The sequence below is a fragment of the Anabrus simplex genome, chromosome 2, assembly GCF_040414725.1.
Source record: "Anabrus simplex isolate iqAnaSimp1 chromosome 2, ASM4041472v1, whole genome shotgun sequence".
In the NCBI taxonomy this organism is placed as follows: Eukaryota; Metazoa; Arthropoda; class Insecta; order Orthoptera; family Tettigoniidae; genus Anabrus; species Anabrus simplex.
In genome coordinates, this window is record NC_090266.1 from 1,162,390,916 (window position 1) to 1,162,411,351 (window position 20,436).

Consider the following 20,436-nt stretch of genomic DNA (forward strand, 5'->3'; position numbering starts at 1 on the left):
TTATATAAAACACATTGTACTGTATATACATTTAGGATACGTGACAAGACTTGGTTATCAGTCATACTATAGATGAAAAGAAAAAGGCTTTGACCAGAGGAATAAGCAGTTCATATAATGCAATATCATCATTGTACCATTCATAAAGCAATTCTAAACGACACAAATTGAGATACTGGCAGACATCTTGGAGGTCTGACAGAAATTAGAATTACACAAAGCAATCTTAAACGAAATCTAATTGTTACAGTATGTTAGAAGGCTTTGATATTCATATGCTACAGCTGATTTCATCAATGTATTTTATCTTTGTAATTGAGCAATTCAAGATTGATATGGCTCTCTAAGAAGACAGGAGACGGACTACCTGGATAAACCTCAGCTGGACCAACACCGCAGATAATACATGGATGACCAGCCACGCAAGATGAACATCATCCACGATTGTGGAGGATGAACGAGCAATGATTTAATTCTGGAAGGGAAGGAAAAGAGATAAGTTTCTTAAATAAAAATGTATATACAGTAGATTGGTAGATAGTAACATGAATTGATGAGTTGTAGTCAAAGCTTGATATGTTTTATCGTTATTGTCTTCAAAATAACCTAAATTGTGCTAGATTCTCGTGAGTGATTTATTATATCGATATAAAAGGAATAGAAGGGAACAGGTAGTCTTCTTAAGAAACATAATTAACCCAAGTTAGGAAGTGGGCTATAGTAATGTGATAATAGTATTTCAGTGAAAGCAGAGAATCCAAACATATTATGCTATACCATATTTGAATATTTTTTTTTTGCTATTTGTTTTACGTCGCACTGACACAGATAGGTCTTATGGCGACGATGGGACAGGAAAGGCCTAGGAATAGGAAGGAAGTGGCCGTGGCCTTAATTAAGGTACAGCCCCAGCATTTGCCTGGTGTGAAAATGGGAAACCACGGAAAACCATCTTCAGGGCTGCCGACAATGGGGTTCGAACCCACTATCTCCCGAGTGCTGGGTACTGGCCGCACTTAAGCAACTGCAGCTATCGAGCTTGGTATATTTGAAGTTCTTATGAGGAGAATATGTTGAGATTTTGACAGTATACCAAGTAATATGTTAATGTGTATTTTTTTTTGCTATTTGTTTTACGTCGCACCGACACGGACAGGTCTTATGGCGACGATGGGATAGGAAAGGCCTAGGAATATGAAGGAAGCGTCCGTGGCCTTAATTAAGGTACAGCTCCAGCATTTGCCTGGTGTGAAAATGGGAAACCACGGAAAACCATCTTCAGGGCTGCCGACAGTGGGGTTCGAACCAACTATCTCCCGAATACTGGATACTGTTAATGTGCATTTAGGTGATACGTTATCATAATGGGTTAGAATAGTACTAGATATGGAAATGACAGCAGATAGAAGTAATGTTGGCATTATTTAAGAAGATAGTGATCCAATGATATGAATATACAGGATAAGGTTATTTGTGTGTCATGGAAAGTAAATAAGTGAAATATGTGGAATAATAAGAAGAGATATGATTTGAAATGAGTAATGAAGAAGATGTAACGTTATATGAAAGAAGAATTGAAGGAATATGTGTTGCTACAATGAAATAATAGATGGAAATGGAATATTTGAAGAGAGAGATGAAATTGATGCAAATTAGGATCCCGTATGTTCATAATTTAATCACATTATACTTCGTAGAAAATCCATATGATAACGATGGCGTGTTTTGATTTTCATTAAATATTATGATAAGATAAAATCATCAAAAACATTCTATAAGATTGAGTATTCGTTTTCTTGGACATTTTTAAACTGAAAATCGCATTCTCTTTAATTATGGCATACTTAGATTAATATGAATTGTCATTGCTACTTTGTATAGAGGTGTAACTGAATTGATATCGCACAGTGTCTTCGAAAATGATGTTTCCTAGATATTTTATTTGATTTGCGTGAAGTCACATGTTGATATTGAAGCACACTTAAGGATTTCAATACCTTGTTATACTCAATGATTAATTTATATTGTAAAGGAAAGTTAATATAAAACATAATATTGGATAATACAGTAACTTCAATTGAGTAGAAGCAAACCTTGCTAGTAAATAAGAAACTTATCGCTTTTCCGGATGTTTATAGTGGGATATTCCAATGATATCTTGAGATAATCCAGCCAGAGAACAATAAATCTTATTTTAATAGATTGTCCTAAGAACAGCTAAGAATGTTAACAGTAACAGAAACCGATATGTATAGATAAATATTACATTAATGTAACCATTGATTTCCAATGCAGATTTTGCATATTTTACCAGTTTTCTTGATGATTATTGTATAAAGATGAAACAATAGTACATTTCAATTGTGATGACAAGATGATAAATGATAAAAATGATCATTATTTATTTAATTTTAATTTCGAGATTTCATTTTCCTTTACCAGCATTTCTATTTTTGAATAAATAATAGTAGTTAAGATTTACATCAGGTGGTGTTTAAAATTCTCTGCTAAAATGTAAGCTAATTTAGAGTTAAGACGCTGAATTATCGAATATTCTTCCAATCCAATGATACGTCGGATGGAGACATCCATCAACTCACCTGACAGATGAAATACTGCTTTACAAAGGAAAAAGTAAAAGTATCCCCCTAAATCAATACATCATATAGTTCTATCATTAGATGGAGTAATAAAATTCAAACATGTTTCGACTCGTTTGAGCCATCTTCAGGGAAATAAGGTGTGTGTGTGTGTGTGTGTGTGTGTGTGTGTGTGTGTGTGTGTTAAAGTAAATTTACATAATACAAGCTAAAAATGTGACAAAAAATAATGAAGGAACAAATGAAAACAAAGGGCAAAAGAGACATGACGGAAATAAAAAAGCAAATTATACAACATTTACATCATCAGACGGAGCAATAAACAACTCACTGCGACAACATTCACTGAAAAAGGGTTAATACAAAAAGTAATTCAATCTAAAAGGTGTGTTAAACGTAAGAAGAAAAGAAATGAAAAATAAATGATACAGATGGAAACTAACAATAAGTGCACATAGCGAGGTTGCGGACCTCTTAGTCTAAAAAGTTTTTCAATTTTATAACAATTTAAAGCAGGATGAAATCACTGTGTCGAAAATTCAGGCCTACAGTCTGCCTTTGTAGAAACATCACCATGAATGACTATAAGGGGAGCGAAAGAGTTCGAGATTTCAAGCCCGATAGGAAACAAGCGACGGAAAATGCCGATAAAATTAAAAACTTTAGAACAGCAGTATTCTTTCTCAATTTCTTCTCAGTGAGCTCGATAGCTGCAGTCGCTTAAGTGCGGCCAGTATCCAGTATTTGGGAGATCGTGGGTTCGAGCCCCACTGTCGGTAGCCCTGAATATGGTTTTCCGTGGTTTCCCATTTTCACACCAGGCAAATGCTGGGGCTGTACCTTAATTAAGGCCACGGCCGCTTCCTTCCCACTCCTAGCCCCTTCCTGCTTCATCGTCGCCATAAGACCTATCTGTGTTAGCGCAATGTAAAGCAAATAACAAAAAAAAAAAAAATTCTTCTCAATCTAGCGGTCCCGTTCTACATTATTGTTTCACAGTGTTGGCTGGTTTGTTCGCCTTATTTTAAAAAGAATACAAGTATGAAGGATGAGTTTTCCACCTAATCAATACTTTATTTACAAAATGTTTAAGATTATCTACATTAAAACAGTACCGGTTTCGATCTGTTAATAGGTCATCAGCTGTTGGTGAACCTGCTTAATAGTGATTGTATATAAAACATTACTAAACACTAATTTAATAAGAATGCCTTATTCTAATATAATACTACTGTTAAGATATATACATATGGTATAATTATAGGGCTTTGACTTGTTGGAGTTCCATTTAAAAATCTATACTGTTGCCAACATTACATCAAACAAGATACATATATACATATGGTACAATGAAGGGCTTTGGCATGCTGGAGTCCTTTGAATGCCACATATTCCAAAAATTGTATAGCTGAGGTTGAAAATATAGTTCTTATATAATAAAGGATCACTGAGGTATTGGTGTCAAGTTCAAATGAGGCATAGTGTTTCAAACATGGCCAAGTCCGTTGAGCTGTTTTTTTCAGGAGAAGCAAAAAACTTGTTTAAGTTATTAATTCATATATATTCAGACACTTTAATCTTTATGTTGCTTAGCAGAGGCTTCTGATTCATTACCATACAATTTTTACCGTCTAAATGTATTACATGAATTGAAAAATGTATTTAAAATTTGGACGTGACCATGTTTGAAACTAACTGTGGGACTTGGCCGATTTTGAAACTTACGTAAGAGGACTTGGCCATCTTTGAAACTTAGATTAGAAAATTTGGCCTAATACCTAAAGAAAAAAGAAATCTAGATTAGGCCTATTTTCCAACTGTGTTCATCTTGACTTTATTTAGAACAAATATGATTAAAAATGATATACGATTTAGTGAAAAATCTTTAAAGATTATTATTTTAAACATTATGTATGTGAAAAATTACCCAATATTGTAACCAATGTAGAGGCTAATTAACATTTAAATAGTGTATATTTTGCAAATATATGGATTCATGTAGCTACTTCAATGTATATTCTTCATATTATACCTATTCAATACCATCGCGCCTTCGAAACATATCACCGAGCCTTGATTAAATCACCACTAACAACACGTTGTTGTTGATTGTACTCATCTCAGCTGCTTTTCCCTCATGGGCTTCAAGGTGGAAAGATCACGTTGCCTCTTTCTGGTATGGCGTTTATTAATTTCCTCCATTTTATTGCACAGCAAATATGAATACTATTAAAAACGACAAATTAATTATGTATATCTTTATTATTTATAAAATATTTATTAAAATACATGCAAACAAAACCACCACATGTGACTCGAACAAACGTCAGGCCGCCATATTACTGGAAGAAAACACGTGACTGGATAGGGCAGGATTATTGGCCCGTGCGGGTTAACAGGGACTTGGTCAACTTTGATATGAAACCCCATTCTTTGCTGCAATTTTAAATGTGATCTGGCCGGATTTGAAACCCACTTTCTTTCCCGTTGTATGGAAGTCAAAACATCAGAAAGTGAAAAAGATGGACTTGGTCGTGTTTGAAACTATACGCCTCAAATATCTATGCAGTATGCCAGCAGTAGTAGACTGAGGTTCTGTAGCTTGTTTAACAGGTACTATGTTCATTCTTAGTGTATGATGTTGCTGATACATGCTAGCTTTCAGGATCCTTGTGGCATATCATGCTATGGATGATATTTTGAAATTCTTGTTAAATTAGTTTTTAGTAATATTTTATGTACAATCGCTATCAAGCAAGTTGACCAACAGCTGATGACATTCTTGTTACTTGGCGTATCAGTCTATCTTTGATCCCACGTAAAATAATATATTTATGAACCCTGAGAGACTGGTCGGGATTTCTTTTATGTGATCCAACCTGGATGCGGGAAGGGCGTAGTATATATATATATATATATATATATATAAAGACAAATTAGTACAGACCTCAGAGAGTGGTGAAAAAATGCTTCATTATCTGTGGAAAGAATACTTAAAAGACGGTAAAAAATGGTAATAAAAGAGACAAGAAGATGTAAAGCAGTGTATAAAGTAGTTAAATAAGCTGAGATCACTCCAATTTTTAATGTATCATAAAGTAAATATCTTAAGCTGAAGTAGGCCTAATAGCTACGAAAATACTAACGGTAATGGGTGTGCCGAAGAACTCTAGAAAATCCACTTTGCTACACTAACAATTCTGCTCAGAAATGAACCCTTTTATCCTAGAGCATACATACGTATGTTACAGTAAATCCTCAGCCCGAGGCAGGCTGGAACCTCTACATCTCCACCATCAGCTGTCTGATGCAGTTACATGAGTCTGCCAAATCCACTGAAAGGCATACAGCAACTGAACCTATGAACAAGACTTTCACACCATTCATCACAGGGACTGGCTGCATAAGGAATGGCATTATTAGCATCACTCATACCTCCATCACTTTCATATACTCAGAGCCACGGAAGAGAAAGACAGAAAAATTAAAGAAGCGAACTTGATCAACGAGACAGTAAAATCTGCACGCTGTGTCTCACCAGAGATGGATTTGAGCAGAGAGAGCGTATAGAAATATAATAAACAAAATGCCTAGATAGTTTGGATTTAATAACTACATGCAATATAAGGAAACTGTTCAAATCAAAATATTTAAGCAAGAACTTACCAGAATATTTTAGCACAATTTTCTTAAGATCATTTGGTAATTTCATGACTGAAAAGGATTAAAGAGCTTGAATATTTTAATATTTGCAATCAGTGTAATGAAATTATGGTCCGACTCATTGGCTGAAGGGTCAGCGTTGAGGCCTTCGGTTCAGAGGGTCCTGGCTGGGTCGGGTATTTTAATCGCCTCTGATTAATTGTTCTGGCCCGGGGACTGGGTGTTTGTGTTTGTCCCAACATTTTCCTCTTCATATTCATGCAACACACTATACTACCAACTACCACAGAAATATGCAACAGTGATTACATCCACGGGCGAAGTGTCAGGGGAGGCAGGGTGGACAGCATGTACCCTTAACATTTTTTGAATGAAGAATTGTCCAGTTAATTCAATTATTTTTTAGAACATTAATTATTTCCACACACGACATTATTGTATTCCCAAATTTACTTATTTTCGTCTCACTTCAGCAATGCTTGTGCTCGTGCCTGTTACACGAAGCACGTAGGCGAAAGTAGACTGTCCATTCTGTGTATTCTCCCTTAGATTTTCAAAGCTTTCAGATAGAGCAACACTAATGCTATCTGTAGGTTGTGACTGTGGAACTATGACTTCCCTATAGAGGTTTCTCCGCCCAGTAGACAGACTTACCAGCGTCTCTTCTTGCTCTCATTGGCTAGTATTTGGATCTCAGTTATAAAGAGGTTCTTATTGGCTACCATCGCAGGCATACTTTAATGTAATTAATTTGAATATGCTGTAACTAATATTGGTGAGCAAGAAAATGCATGTACTTGAAGGGTTTTGATGCTTTCATTCATTCATTCATTCATTAGGTGTAAGTTTCCTATACTTCATATTTGAATATTATTATTTTATTTTTAGACATGTCTTATAATAAAGCAAATTCAAAATTGAGATCAAGCCCGAAAATACAATATAGGCACCCTGCACTAAAAGGTTGATGTGTGTAAAATTGCTAGATAACTTAGGAAATATATCGAATTACAAGATATTAATAATCGATAAGTTGGAATTGAAATATATTTATTGTTTATATGGGATAGATTTGTTGGAACTTTTAAATCTGCGATATATCACTGTATTAATTACAAAAATTTGTCCCAAACTGCAAAAAGAATGGTAATAATAATTCCATGGCCTCAGAATGGTGAAATACATAGAAACGTGCAAAAATTAATGAGTTACGTACAGATTTGTAAATAAAATAGTAAAATGACAAATTCACATTATATCGTGACTGTAAAACATTTGTAAATTGTGCAAGAGGCATAAAATTTATATTGTGTCTAGCTTATAGCAATTTAAAAGAATTCATGGAAAAACCATTTGAGAAGATAAGGGGTCGCTACAGATAAGGTCCTTGATCAATAACCATCACGAACTGCCACAGATCAATATCCAACATCTTTAACCACTGCATCCCTCACCTCATGAATGTCCAACATTGTCCCATTAAATTTTTCAAGTGAGCAGTCGTAGCAATAGGGAGAATAGTCTGAGGCATGTTACTACAATCACAGTAAGGGTTCTCACATACCTTCCATTCATATTTCCAGTACTGTTATCTACAGGGAGAGGCTGCGAAAAGTTACCAGCACTTTATCTGCTGCTGTCGTGCAGGTGAACTGGGGAAATGCTTGCTTTGTACCCAAGTGGTGGGGCTACAGTACACGATCAGGCAGCTCAGCAAGCATGGTTAGTGGCAAGCGTACATTTTTTTTTTTTTAACAATTGGCTTTTCACTGCACCGACACAGATAGGTCTTATAGCGATGATGGAATGATGGTATAGGAAATTGCTAGGAGTGCGAAGGAAGCGGTTGTGGCACAAGCTTCAGCATTTGCCTGGTGTGAAAATGGGAAAACACGGAAAACCATCTTCAGGGCTTGCAAGAAATCAGCTTCATTTCCCATATCAAATCTTACTTACATTAAATCAATAAAAGAAAACTTCCACATGTTTGATAGTATATATTTGGTTTAAACAAATTAATTACGAGTTTGTAGAACATGTTTCATTGCATAGGAACATCTTCAGCTTCATAACATTGCTTAGGTGAAATTACATAGAACACTATGAGCCCGGACGTTTCAAGGTGTCCCTACCCGATGCCGGCGTAATTTAGACTCTCAGAAAAAAAAAATCACAGTTCTGTCAGTTTTCGCATTATAAATTAACAAATTTATATACATATTGTACAATGTTTGGGCTATCCCATGAAATCAAATAAAAAATGCCTACCTTCAGCATTGGAAAGAAACTTAGGCTACAATATTGATCCATTCTGATATCCTTGTTCACGCACTTGAATTTCTAATTCACTAGAAAAGTTCGATAGTTTTTAGTCACTGAATAACAGAATTACACATTGTTATTCCCAATACTTAGCTTTGGTATGGAAATACTCAAAACATTCTCCTATGCAAAGACCTACGTCATCTTTACAACATATGGATGTCATTTTCTTCACAGCACGACCGGTGTTATGTTTGGACTTGCAGCAAACCTTGCACGTACGCTGCGCGTGTCCTTCCTTCTTCGCGCCTACTGCAGGTATTCTGCTTGCTTCTTTAGACGTATTTGCTGTAGAGCATATCTGTTACTTTCCACTCGGATAACATTCAGTACATTACTGTCAAAAAATAGACTAAAGAAATCTAGAGGTGAAGATTCTGCAGAAATACCAAGGTTATTAGCATTCAGTCCTGGTGCGCCAGAAAAAAATGGGCCTGTTCACAGGAGTAATATTTTGTTTCCATTGTGTTCCGGTGTTTCTCACCTCCCTGCGTCTTTTTGCGACTTGTTCTTCTGGTTATGAATCTGATGATTCAGCACCCTGAGGGACTCGTATATTTTCATTTTCTTCTTCACGATCACTTTCATACAGATCAGAATCTGAATCGTTCACAAGTTCCATAATAATCTGTTCACTTATCCGTGGGCTGTATGCACGCGTAGGATTTCCTTTACTTGTACAAGGTCCGGGATCCATATCTCAATAATTATACAGTATAAATAGACTACTTGAGAGATGATTCAAGACTATTTCCTCACTACACTTTCATTCTAAATCTGTGAAGTCATATAATCTATCATTAGAACACACGCACATAAATTTGAGCTTATCTAACCGGAGCGCGCGAGGAGTGCGTATGTCAGCAATTACGTAAGATCTAACTGAGCGCACGTGGCTACGAAACATCGTCCCTAAGTTGTACCACCAATCACTATCGATCGACAACACCAACTAATGGTAGTAAAGGAAATCGGCAACACGTCAAAGCAAAAACTAATTTGATAACGTGAATAGCTTTCGAGTGGCTGAATTTCAAAGATCATGGAAGTAGTATTACTAACAGCGGCACTCAGGCGCACGCCGCGTGGTAGTAATATTACTACCGGCGGGCGCACAGTGTTAAAAAAACATATTAAAATAGTAACTTTGTTATGCTTAAACAATTTCCTATTCACTTAAATAGGTGTTAAAAATTTATTAGTACACCAGCACTTTTGTTCATATGTGATGTGTATGTTTTTCTTAGTTGTTCATTTAAAAAAAAGGCTTTGAAAAGGACTTTTTCATGCCGATGTTCTTAATTTTAAAAATGTTCCCTTCAGCTGGTCATTTTTTTTTTCCCTAAGTGAGTAGGCCCCTATTACCATTTGATTTAATTCGGTGAAAATGGGTGTCCTGAATTTTTGTTTATTAAGGGATCCTCTGAAGCTGATTTTTAAATGCTATCAAACTGATTAATGTTTGTGATAAAAATTGGAAAATATTTGCTAAAAATTTCAATATATTTTCTTTCAAATACCATTTAACCAGATGTCATAGTTTTATGCTCAACAAGCAAACTAATACATTATGTTATAAATAAGGTGGTATTTAATGGCATAGTATGTACCATATTTACGCGAATAATCCCCGCACCCTAACTTTGGGAAGGCTAATTTTGAAAAAAAAAAAAAAGCCAACAATTACTCAAATAAAACCTGCACCCCAATTTCGTGCCTCAATTTAAAAAAAAATATGCAGGTATTATTAGCGTAAATACAGTATTTGTTTTGTTAATTATCTTGTTAAATATTAAGTTAAAGGAAAGTAAAATGGAATGCAGCACAGACTACTACAGCAGGTACTAACAAACATGAACGGCATACAGAGCTGAGTTTGACATAATGTGTTTACATACATACGCCACAAAATGCTAGAAAGTAATACTTGTTTGTCCTGGTCCACTATTAACTTTAAGGACACCTTTGAAACACTTACCCCCTCAAGCACTGGAGAGCTGACAGCATAATCACCTATTAGACCAACTGGAAACATTGACACCTTCTTTGTGTCTCGAATTTCATCAAAAAGGTCCAAATCGAACGTGTTGTCATCATCACCAAAGTAAAGAACACCACTCTTCACATTTTTACGAATCCAATTTAAAGCTGCACGTCTGTTGGCTACACCTCTCGGCACAACTCCAGCTTTTCGATATATTTCAGGCATAGGGCTTGCAATGTGTGTGAATGGGATTCCTTGAATGAAGAGAAATAATGAATTACATTAAGAAAATGACAGTTCATCCAAGTTTTATGGATTTTAAAGGGGAGTAGGAACTGATAAGATACAAAATGCTGACATTTTTAGATTTTCATTTCAAAAAGGTTGCAACATTTGTTAAGAAATTTGTTCAAAAAAACAAGTTTCTGACATATACAAAATTATAATAAAAAAATACTCCACAATTCACATGCTTCACCTGAAACTTCAGCATTTCCAAAACCAACAGAGAGAAGGCTTAGGTTACCACTAATTTGTAGAAATAACAGAATTAGATACACTGGTAGGATTTCCATATCAAATACGGCTCTCTTGGGCGAGTTACTTGGATTGTAATTCATTTAACAGGTATTCACAAGTTTAATTTCTACCTATGCCACAAACTAGAGAACAGATAATATTAGAATTTTCATCAATTTTCTTGCTGGCGTTGTTCCTATCTCAAGATGCAGGGTTCCCCTTTCTTCCGCTCACCCTCCACTTTGTTCCATCTGCAGCATCAGAGGGGAAGACCCCTTCGGCTTGGATGTCTTCTTGCAAGTAAACCATCCATCTCTTCCTCGGCTGACCAGAGAGTCAGTAAACTCTTTCAAGATTAAAAATATTGTGTCCACCTATTCAATACAAATAATATATTTTTGTGGTTAAATTCTACATGAATTAAACACACCAGTTAGGGACATGTTTCGCCCTAGTTATGGGCATCTTCAGCCTATATTAAACTTAAGGTCAAGGATTAGCATTGGAACTTATAGTAAACTAACTTAATCTAAATACAATTGTCTTATGCTATTTACATAGTTTACAATATGTACAATATGTGCATTAACTTTGCCAGAATTTATGAACAATGAAATAACTTATTTTATTATGAATAGACTTCCAATTGTGGATTGGATTGATCAAGGTGTGAATTGGGGTTTCTCAAATTGTATTGACTGGAATTTATCACTGCGTGAGTTGGGGTTTCTTCTTCCTCCCGGTTTGTCCAAAATATGTGAACTCACTTTGGGCACATTTTAACCTATAAACGCCTGACCTTGAGTAAATGTTGTTGTTAATATTGACTCTACTGTGGTTGAGGAATATGTTCTCATTATTATTTATTGTCTTGAAGGTTATGTTGACGCTGTGTTTTTTAAAAATATCAGTGACATGATGGATAGCCGGGCTATTATACGTAAGGGTGCTGTAGCTGTTTGTCTTTGATTTCTCTGGGACTAGGTTGGACGACAACCTAATTTTGATCTTATTAATTAACCGATTGATAACATTTACTTTAAAGCCATTGTACCGAGCTAACTGTCTTATGTAATTTAGTTCTGTTTCCAAACTTTTTGGCGAAAGAGGAATTTTTAGTGCCCTATATATTAGACTATGATAGGCAGCTAGTTTTTGAGATTAGTTACTTAGTTACTTGTACTTGTGACCAGAGTGTCTCCATGAACTGAGTGCGAGTGCCCATCTTGTAATGCTTTCAGTGTACGCTCTGACCACATGACCATACCAGTGCAACCCCACTTCCATTTTGTCCAGAATGGAGCCGATTCTGGAGGTTCACCACACATTTTCATTCCTGATATGGCCAAATCATGTTACTCCTGAAGACTATCTCCGGTAATCTTCGACTTATGGCACTGGGGGATGTTCCAGTTGCAGAAGACACCATGTCTTGGCACCATTTCATCCAAACAGCATTGATACCAGCTCGAGCATACAGGTGGATATCACCAGTGGATGTTAAGTGGGTAGAGAGGTAATGAAAGTCAGAGGTCTTGACAAGTGGGGTACCATCAATGACAATAGTACCATCTGTTTGTTGACCATACTACAGGTATTCTGCCTTGATCAGGTTGAGATGCAATCTGAAAGCACTTTCCAGTTGCTTTCGTATGTGACCAGTAATGACTTCACACCCGAGAAACAGCAGGGTTTCGCCGATTTACTGAACACTAGAAGTTTTAGTTTTTCAGTTCCCGTCACTTACCTCCTACCATCACTGTAACTCTTTCTTTACTTTTCCTCCCGAAACACTTTTCACCTTTAAACACCAGTGTCTTTCCAGGCAAGCATTTGAAGAAGAAAGCAGTCTCATCAGCATTAAACACATCATTAGGACTGTACTCCTGTAATAGGGCTGGTAAAAAGTTTTCTTTGTAATGTTCGCTGTCCACTTCACTGACTGCAGCACTTTCACCCGACATTACCATTTTAACTATTCCGTTCCGAAGTTTGAATTTTTCCAGCCACCCACTGCTGGCCTGAAAAGCGCCACAACTGAAGTTTGTAGCGAGCTTTTCTGCTTGTTCACGAACTAAGCTACTGGTAATTGGAATGTTTTTATCTCTCGTACGGGTCACCCACTGAAGCATAGCTTCTTCAAGCTCGGGGAAACTTGATGTTTTAAGTCTCTTCCGCTGTGGTGTAAATTGTGATTCATCTACCGCCAGGCAAATCTCGTCCATCTTTGAGTATGGTAGACAGTGTGCTGGGAGGATTTCCATACTCAGCTGCAATATCCTTTTTCTGAACTTTCACTAATTCACTTATCACTCGAGCTTTCTTACGGAGGCTTAGACATTTCACTTTGCAGAATAGTAAGCAGACACTAAATAACTTTTCAAAAGCACCCTGAAGGTTTTCATCCTACTGACGTAATGCAGGATGAGGGCACGTTGAGCCTTATCAATACTGTCAATTCCTGTCACAGCTGCATATGGTGAACACAGCAAGGAGGGAAAGATAAGCCGATATGGAAACATTCCGAGGTCGGCTGGGAATACCATGCTGCAGTACGTTTAGGAACAATAATACACAAACCACAATGTTATACGGCACATTTAATGTTGTACAAAATTCGAGTTACAGAGTAATTTTTGCTTCTAGGGAGAAAATGTTTGCTTCGAGATATCGAGAAATTCATGTAATTGAATTTCGAATAATAGAGAAATAAATACACATGACGAACAGGACAAACGGCCGGTAAATTGAAATTACTTTTTTTTTTTTGCTATTGGCTTTACGTCGCACTGACACAGATAGGTCTTACGGCGACGATAAGACCAGAAAGGGTTAGGAGTGGGAAGGAAGCGGCCGTGGCCTTAATTAAGGTACAGCCCCAGCATTTGCCTGGTGTGAAAATGGGAAACCACGGAAAACAATCTTCAGGGCTGCCGACAGTGGGGTTCGAACCCACTATCTCCCGAATACTGGATACTGACCGCACTTAAGCGACTGCAGCTATCGAGCTCGGTAAATTGAAATTACTTTGATACTGAAAATTCGCGTAATGGAGGTTCAAGTTATCAAGGTTCGACTGTACGTATAGAAGTGGTATAGAATGTTTTTAATGTTTCAGATATTATGACGGGATTGAAAAAAGAACATGTTTTGCGCCACCTACAGATGAACTTCCAATTTGAAAGCATATACAGTACAATAAAACCTTGCCATCCAATCATTACCAAACTTTAACAGAATGTAGCCTGAAGTCTTAACAAGCTCCTGAAATTATACTTTTTATTTTTATTAACAAAAAAGTTTAAATTTAATGAAAAAACATTTTCTCAGTACCCGGAATCCAGATGAAGACGAACTAAGTGTCGTTACAAACGCTCCAATCCAGTTCTTCATAAATAACAATTATGGAAAACTTGAGATAGATGCACTGATTTTATATTTAATTTTATTTGATTGAGAAAGATAATGCTTGTAGTTCAGTTAACATAGTGATAACTGGACTGGTTATGGTTCGGTTATGACTGCTGCTGTCATTTTCCCGTGACTCACCCCTTATCCTGGAACTTTTCAAGTCACTGATAGTGTGAAGGTTTGGTATGTATGTTGTGTTCGTAAAAGTTTGCATTTAGTCAAGATGCTACCAAGGTCACCAGGTTACCAGGAGAAACAGTGATGATTTTGAGAGTGATGTTTCTTTAAACGCAACCATTTCAAAGCAAACAATGAGACATTCCGATTAGTAGAAGGTTTGAAAATGTCTGAATCTTGTATGAGTCTGTGAAGAAGACTCGTATATTAGCTACAGAAGACTAAGAAAGCCAAACATTTGTACCTGTACATGTTTTTCAAAAGACATCAGTTCACAAACCATGAATGACCACAAGGATCCTGAATTTTTAAAATTTAGACTGTGCGAAAGGAGGAGGCACCCTATAATCGTCTTAGATGAGTTTACTCTTGGACTCCATACGAGAACTATACGTGAATTTTATTTAAAAAGATTTTCTCTGCTATTCAAAACCTTCAAGCTGTTAGAAGAAATATGAGTGACTTCCAAGAATTGTCCAGATCTATGCTTAAAAAAATATTTTAAAAATAGGGTTTTTGACTTAAGAAGTTCAGTGAGAAAAGCCTATGCTCATGGAATCTATTAAATTTGCTGCGTCTTGACATACTTTAAGGAGAATGAGAAACCTTCACTCTCTCAAGGGTATGAAATTTTTTATAAGAATCTAATGTCTTATGGATGGCAGGAAAATATTGTAGATGCTCTCAAAAATGTCTTCGATAACTACGGAGAATATAGAATGCATATCCAACAAGTTTATAGGTGGCGAAGTGGCTTCAAAATACCCTTCGACGCTGACAGAAGCATTATATATGAGGCGCAAAGAAAAGCAAAGGCGTATGTGCCAAAAGGTAGTTTTGAGAGAAATGAAATTAACATTTTACTAAGGGGCATATGCGCCAAAAGCTAGTTTTGCAGAACAATGCGATTAAAAGTTTACTGTGCTTTATTAAAGGAATCAATAAAGACATTAAGAAGTGTTCAGATGTGAACGTAACGTATTAATAGTGTAAAGTACGATTATAAAATGCTATTTGACAGCTATTTAAGTTTTCTGAATGATAATTTCATCGACAAAGTTATTTAAATAAGGTATGCATACGTATGATAGCTGAAACTGTTTTCCTGTAACGTTACATTTTGCAAGAATTGTTCTAATATTAATCAATAATACAAATAATAAAGAATTCACCATAAAACGTAACGAATAAACTAATTAATATAACGAAATATGTAACCAAACATGAAGTGTAGTGCACCAAAGATGCCTAAGCGCTAGTCCAGGTTGGGTTGTGTCATGAGGAACCATGCGTATCTCAGTAGTGTAAAGTGTCGTCATCCATGCTGCCTCTTCTTCTCCCTCTGGTGTGTGATACATGTTTTCTTGATCAGTAAATATGCTTTTGAAGTATGTATGATGATGCGCAGGAATGTACGGAAGAAGTGAGCAAAGATCTGCAACTTTTTCTGGTGAAATAACTACAGGTTTAGTGTACTTATTCAGTAGACTGACTGTTGAAATGTCCTTTTTGCAGATGCACTTGATAAGGTTCTCCACTGTATGTAAGTTTAATGCCAAATCCCATTTTGTAGTTGCTGGAGAAAACAGAAATTCTTCTCTTTGAAAACTTGGTGCCCGGAACGTGCCGCTTTGTTATGTGCTGTTGCAAAATGCCTACATCTTTAAACGGATCTCTCGTTACCATAATGACATGAAAAGGGTCCTTCCTTTTGCAAAGTCTTATTTGTTGGCCATACTGAATCCCAGTAAACACTTCACTTCTCCTAAGATACAATTCTATATTCCCAAAATCACAATCACAAGGAAGATAAGTGGGGTCGGAAATCATGAAAATGTGTTCAATATTTGAGAAATGGTCTTCATGGATGTATCTGAGACAGGTCAAAATCATGTTCATGTTTTTATTCTGCCCACTACAATTAATCACTGAAAATAGAGAATGTCTTCACTTTTGGTGGTATTTTACTTTCAATATAGTGCATGAGGCAACTTGCAATTACAGTAGAGCGTCGCTTTCCAGTACTTTCATTCCAAAGACACATTGAATCTGTTCTGTCCTTTATATTGTGGATACCAAAATCGTAAGTCCACAATTTCCTCTTGTAAAATTGGATACCTGAATTTATTTATTTTGAGTCCTCGAGAGCTGGACTCCATAATCAGAGAACACGGGTGATACAAGCGGGCCACATAACACTAAAATCAGACGGTTCAACTTCAATAATACTTATGTACATCAGCCCATGTCGGAACACAAAAACTAAGCCAACAGTATACAGATACCACTTGATCCACACCACAGAACAAAAAGTATTGAAACAGAAAGACTTCCAGCTCAAGACTGTTTTAACGATCAACATTTCACAGTTTTTCAAAACTTTCATCATGCTTTTTAAAAACCTTTCTACGTAACATTTCATTTTGTGTGTCTCATATGTTTTTTAATTCATCATACATGTCTTACTGAAGATGACTCAATGCCGGGTCAAAACATGTCTATTTATGTGTGAACTTAAGTCTTAATTGGACGTAAAAAATATATAGTGTTGACTAGGAGGATTAAAATAATTTTTGTACAATTTTGTAAGAAGTTCAACTGTCAATTTGGATTCAACAATGAGATTCATAGTCTGTCATACTATATGTTGCAATAAAAAAAAAAAAGCACACACTGATGCATGTGGCTCTGCTATTCTAAGGGCCTCATATTACATACTGGAAGCAAAGATGGCTTTTAAACTAGTGTAGTACTATATTTTACTGGGAAGAAGGGAAATAGCAACTACTACAATGAAATGAGAACTAGTAAGAATTTGAAGAATGGTTTAGCAAAATTTTGAGTCTATGCTACATAAATTAGTTGTCGTTATTAACCAGGCCACATCCCGTACAATGGGTGGTAGCATAAAATGCAGCATTTGCTATTACTTCTAATTTTGTAAATAGTAAAAGTAAATGCTATTTTTTGTCTGCATAAAGCTTTTACAATGAAGAAAATCTCTGGTACCATAGACTAAACTTCAGCTTTGCCAGGCCCTCTATCAGAACGCATGCGCACCACCTAGCTCCAGGAGTAGGTGCTTTACTGCTGGCATACAGAACATGTCATAACTGTGAGCTTCCTCATGATCGTAAGTATGAAGAACGAATATGTTGGATAGTGATAATTCTGAAGCAGTGACAGATATGTTTTGTAAGTTTGCTGATTAACAAGGTGTTTCTTAATTGTAATTTAAATTTGCTTTATGTCACACTGACAGTGAGTAGTCTCATGGCAACGATGGGATAGGAAAGGACTAGGAGTGGAAAGGAAGTGATCGTGACCTTAATTAAAGAACAGACCCAGCATTTGCCTGGTGTGAAGATAGGAAACCATGGAAAACCATCTTCAGGGCTGCCAACAGTGTGTTTCGAACTCACCATCTTCTGAATGCAAGCTAATGAGTACGCAGCCCAAACCAAGCAGTCAGCTCATTCAGTAATTTTTACCCTTTACCTTTGATGTCAATTTCAGAAATAAGAGTAAATTATTATACAATTTAATTTGTTTCTGTCTACCCTGTTTTACAGGTTGTCAAAACAGAGCTTGCAAGTCAAGAAGAAATTAGTTCTTTAAATCACACACCAATTGCAGTTTTGTTGTGTGTTGTAAACTATGTGGACAATTTCATCCCTCTTTTTTTTTGTGGTGGTGATAGTTGTTTTAAGAGGAAGTAAAACTGTACAACCATCCTCTCTTAACACTAATCAGAAGGATAAGGAAGAGGTTTGATTCTTCAAAGGATGAAGATTACAAGTGATTAATCTCATTTTATGACCGTATTGAAGTTCAGTATACTTATTAAATGACAAAGTAATTTATTATCATCCACCTATTCAATACTAGATAATCCTTATATTCAGGATAGAATTATTTTACATTAGTTATGGTACATGTTTCGCTTGCCCTTGCAAGCATCATCAGCCAATTTAACCTTTTAAAAACTAGGTTAGGGTCCTGAATTATTTACACGATGTGTGAGATTATCCCTTAAATTTTAATGTTACATATATTTTGAGAATAGTACATAGTTGTTACATTTGAACCTTCTATACAATGAATTGTTGTTCTGGTTAAAAATTACACCATAAAAGTATCTTAATTAACAAGACTTCTTATAATGTTCTTTATTATCTTCACTTCAATGGGAATAAAAGTTGTGATTATAATGTCTACATATCAACGAACTAACACAGTAGTTGACAATATCATTAAAAGAGTGATAATACATACAATTGTTGATACATAGTGTGTGAATTATTTTAAACTTCTATATATGTTGCAATGTGTGTGGTAAATTAATTGAAAAATTAGTTGAATTGTTTGTATGATGATACTTATAACCCAAAAACTAAAGATGTTGCAGACATGAAAATTAGTGTTTTGAATCTCCTTCAAAAATAAAGAAACACGCATTTTTGGGGGGAAATGAACTTGGGGGTGGGCAAAAACGAGTTTAATTCCTTTTTATGAGGATACATATGTCTCAAAACTGAAGATGTTACAGTCATGATAATTGGCATTTGGAAGCTCCTTTATAAATGAAGACACAAGTATTTTTGTTTTTTGGAAAATCCACTTAAGGGGGGGAATGAATTGAAAATTACTTGAATTCTTTGTATGAGGATACTCACATCTGAAAAACTAAAGATATTAAAGACATGAAAACTGGTATTTGGAATCTCATTTAAAAACAAAGAAACACTTACTTTTGGGGAGGGGGGAATCAACTTTACGGGTAGGAAGGGGGGTGAAAAAGGAGTTTAATCACCTCGTGAGATCGCTGTCCTTGCAAAGCACCGTGTAGCTAAGTGAACCTTGTTGTGTCAGCAATCCAGTGCCCAAGGTTGGTTTTGGGTCAAAGAGGGGAACTAGGGGAAGGAGGGAGGAGCAACTGAGGGGCGGCAACCTGTTGGAGCTCCGGAGGGCGTGATCGTAGAAGGCAGTATGTAAAGCTACTGTGCGTAATATGAAAAACCGTCTTATTGTCCGGTATATGTACATTTTTAAAAAACTCAATAAGAAAATCAAAAAGAATATTTGGTTTCTTGGAAATTTCATTTAAAATAAAATTTGGATTAAAATACGTCGTCCGTGGTAATCTAACCGCTATGGGGTACATCGAGCAGATACTGCTACTGCATGTATTGGTTCTGCAATACGGTGTTGGCCCTGAATTCGTACTCATGCACGAAAATGCCAGGGTTCATGTAGCGCGCATAACCCGAGCTGTCTTGCCAGCACTGGACATTCGAGAGATGGAATGGCCAGCAGTGAGTCCCGACCTTAATCCCATCAATAATGTGTGGGAGAGGCTTGACAGAAGTGTTCGTGGGCATCCTGTTCCACCACAGACTCTCCAAGACCTCGACAGGCTCTCATTGCCGAATGGGACCAGATACCGCAACGTGACCTCCGTCGACTTATACGGAGCATGCCACGTAGGTGCCAAGCTGTGATAAATACTCGTGAAGGACATACACCATATTGAAGCTCTCCAACTGTGATAAAAATCCACCCTGGAGGACTGTTATCACTTTGTTTTTGCCCCTATTTCCGTTCGTGTTCTGAAAATGAACGCGGATCCATCAATGTTCTTTTGTATACTTGAACGGTAAAGAATTAAGGCTAAGTTGGTAATATACCTGGATGTGAGGTATTGTTTTGTGGAGCATGGCATACGTTCAAAAAACATGTTCCCCTAATTTTTTCGAACTG

The 20,436-nt window shown here is 36.3% G+C and overlaps 1 protein-coding gene across 3 annotated transcripts in view; it reads right to left on the reverse strand.

Annotated features, from left to right (window-relative positions):
* LOC136864761 (galactosylgalactosylxylosylprotein 3-beta-glucuronosyltransferase S) overlaps window positions 1–20,436 on the reverse strand; it is a 135,946-nt gene that overhangs the window by 55,180 nt on the left and 60,330 nt on the right. For all 3 annotated transcript variants that reach the window (XM_067142127.2, XM_067142128.2, XM_068226414.1), the window contains exon 4: window positions 10,564–10,823. In XM_067142127.2, coding sequence (XP_066998228.2) covers window positions 10,564–10,823 — 260 coding nt within the window. The remainder of the gene's footprint in view (window positions 1–10,563; window positions 10,824–20,436) is intronic.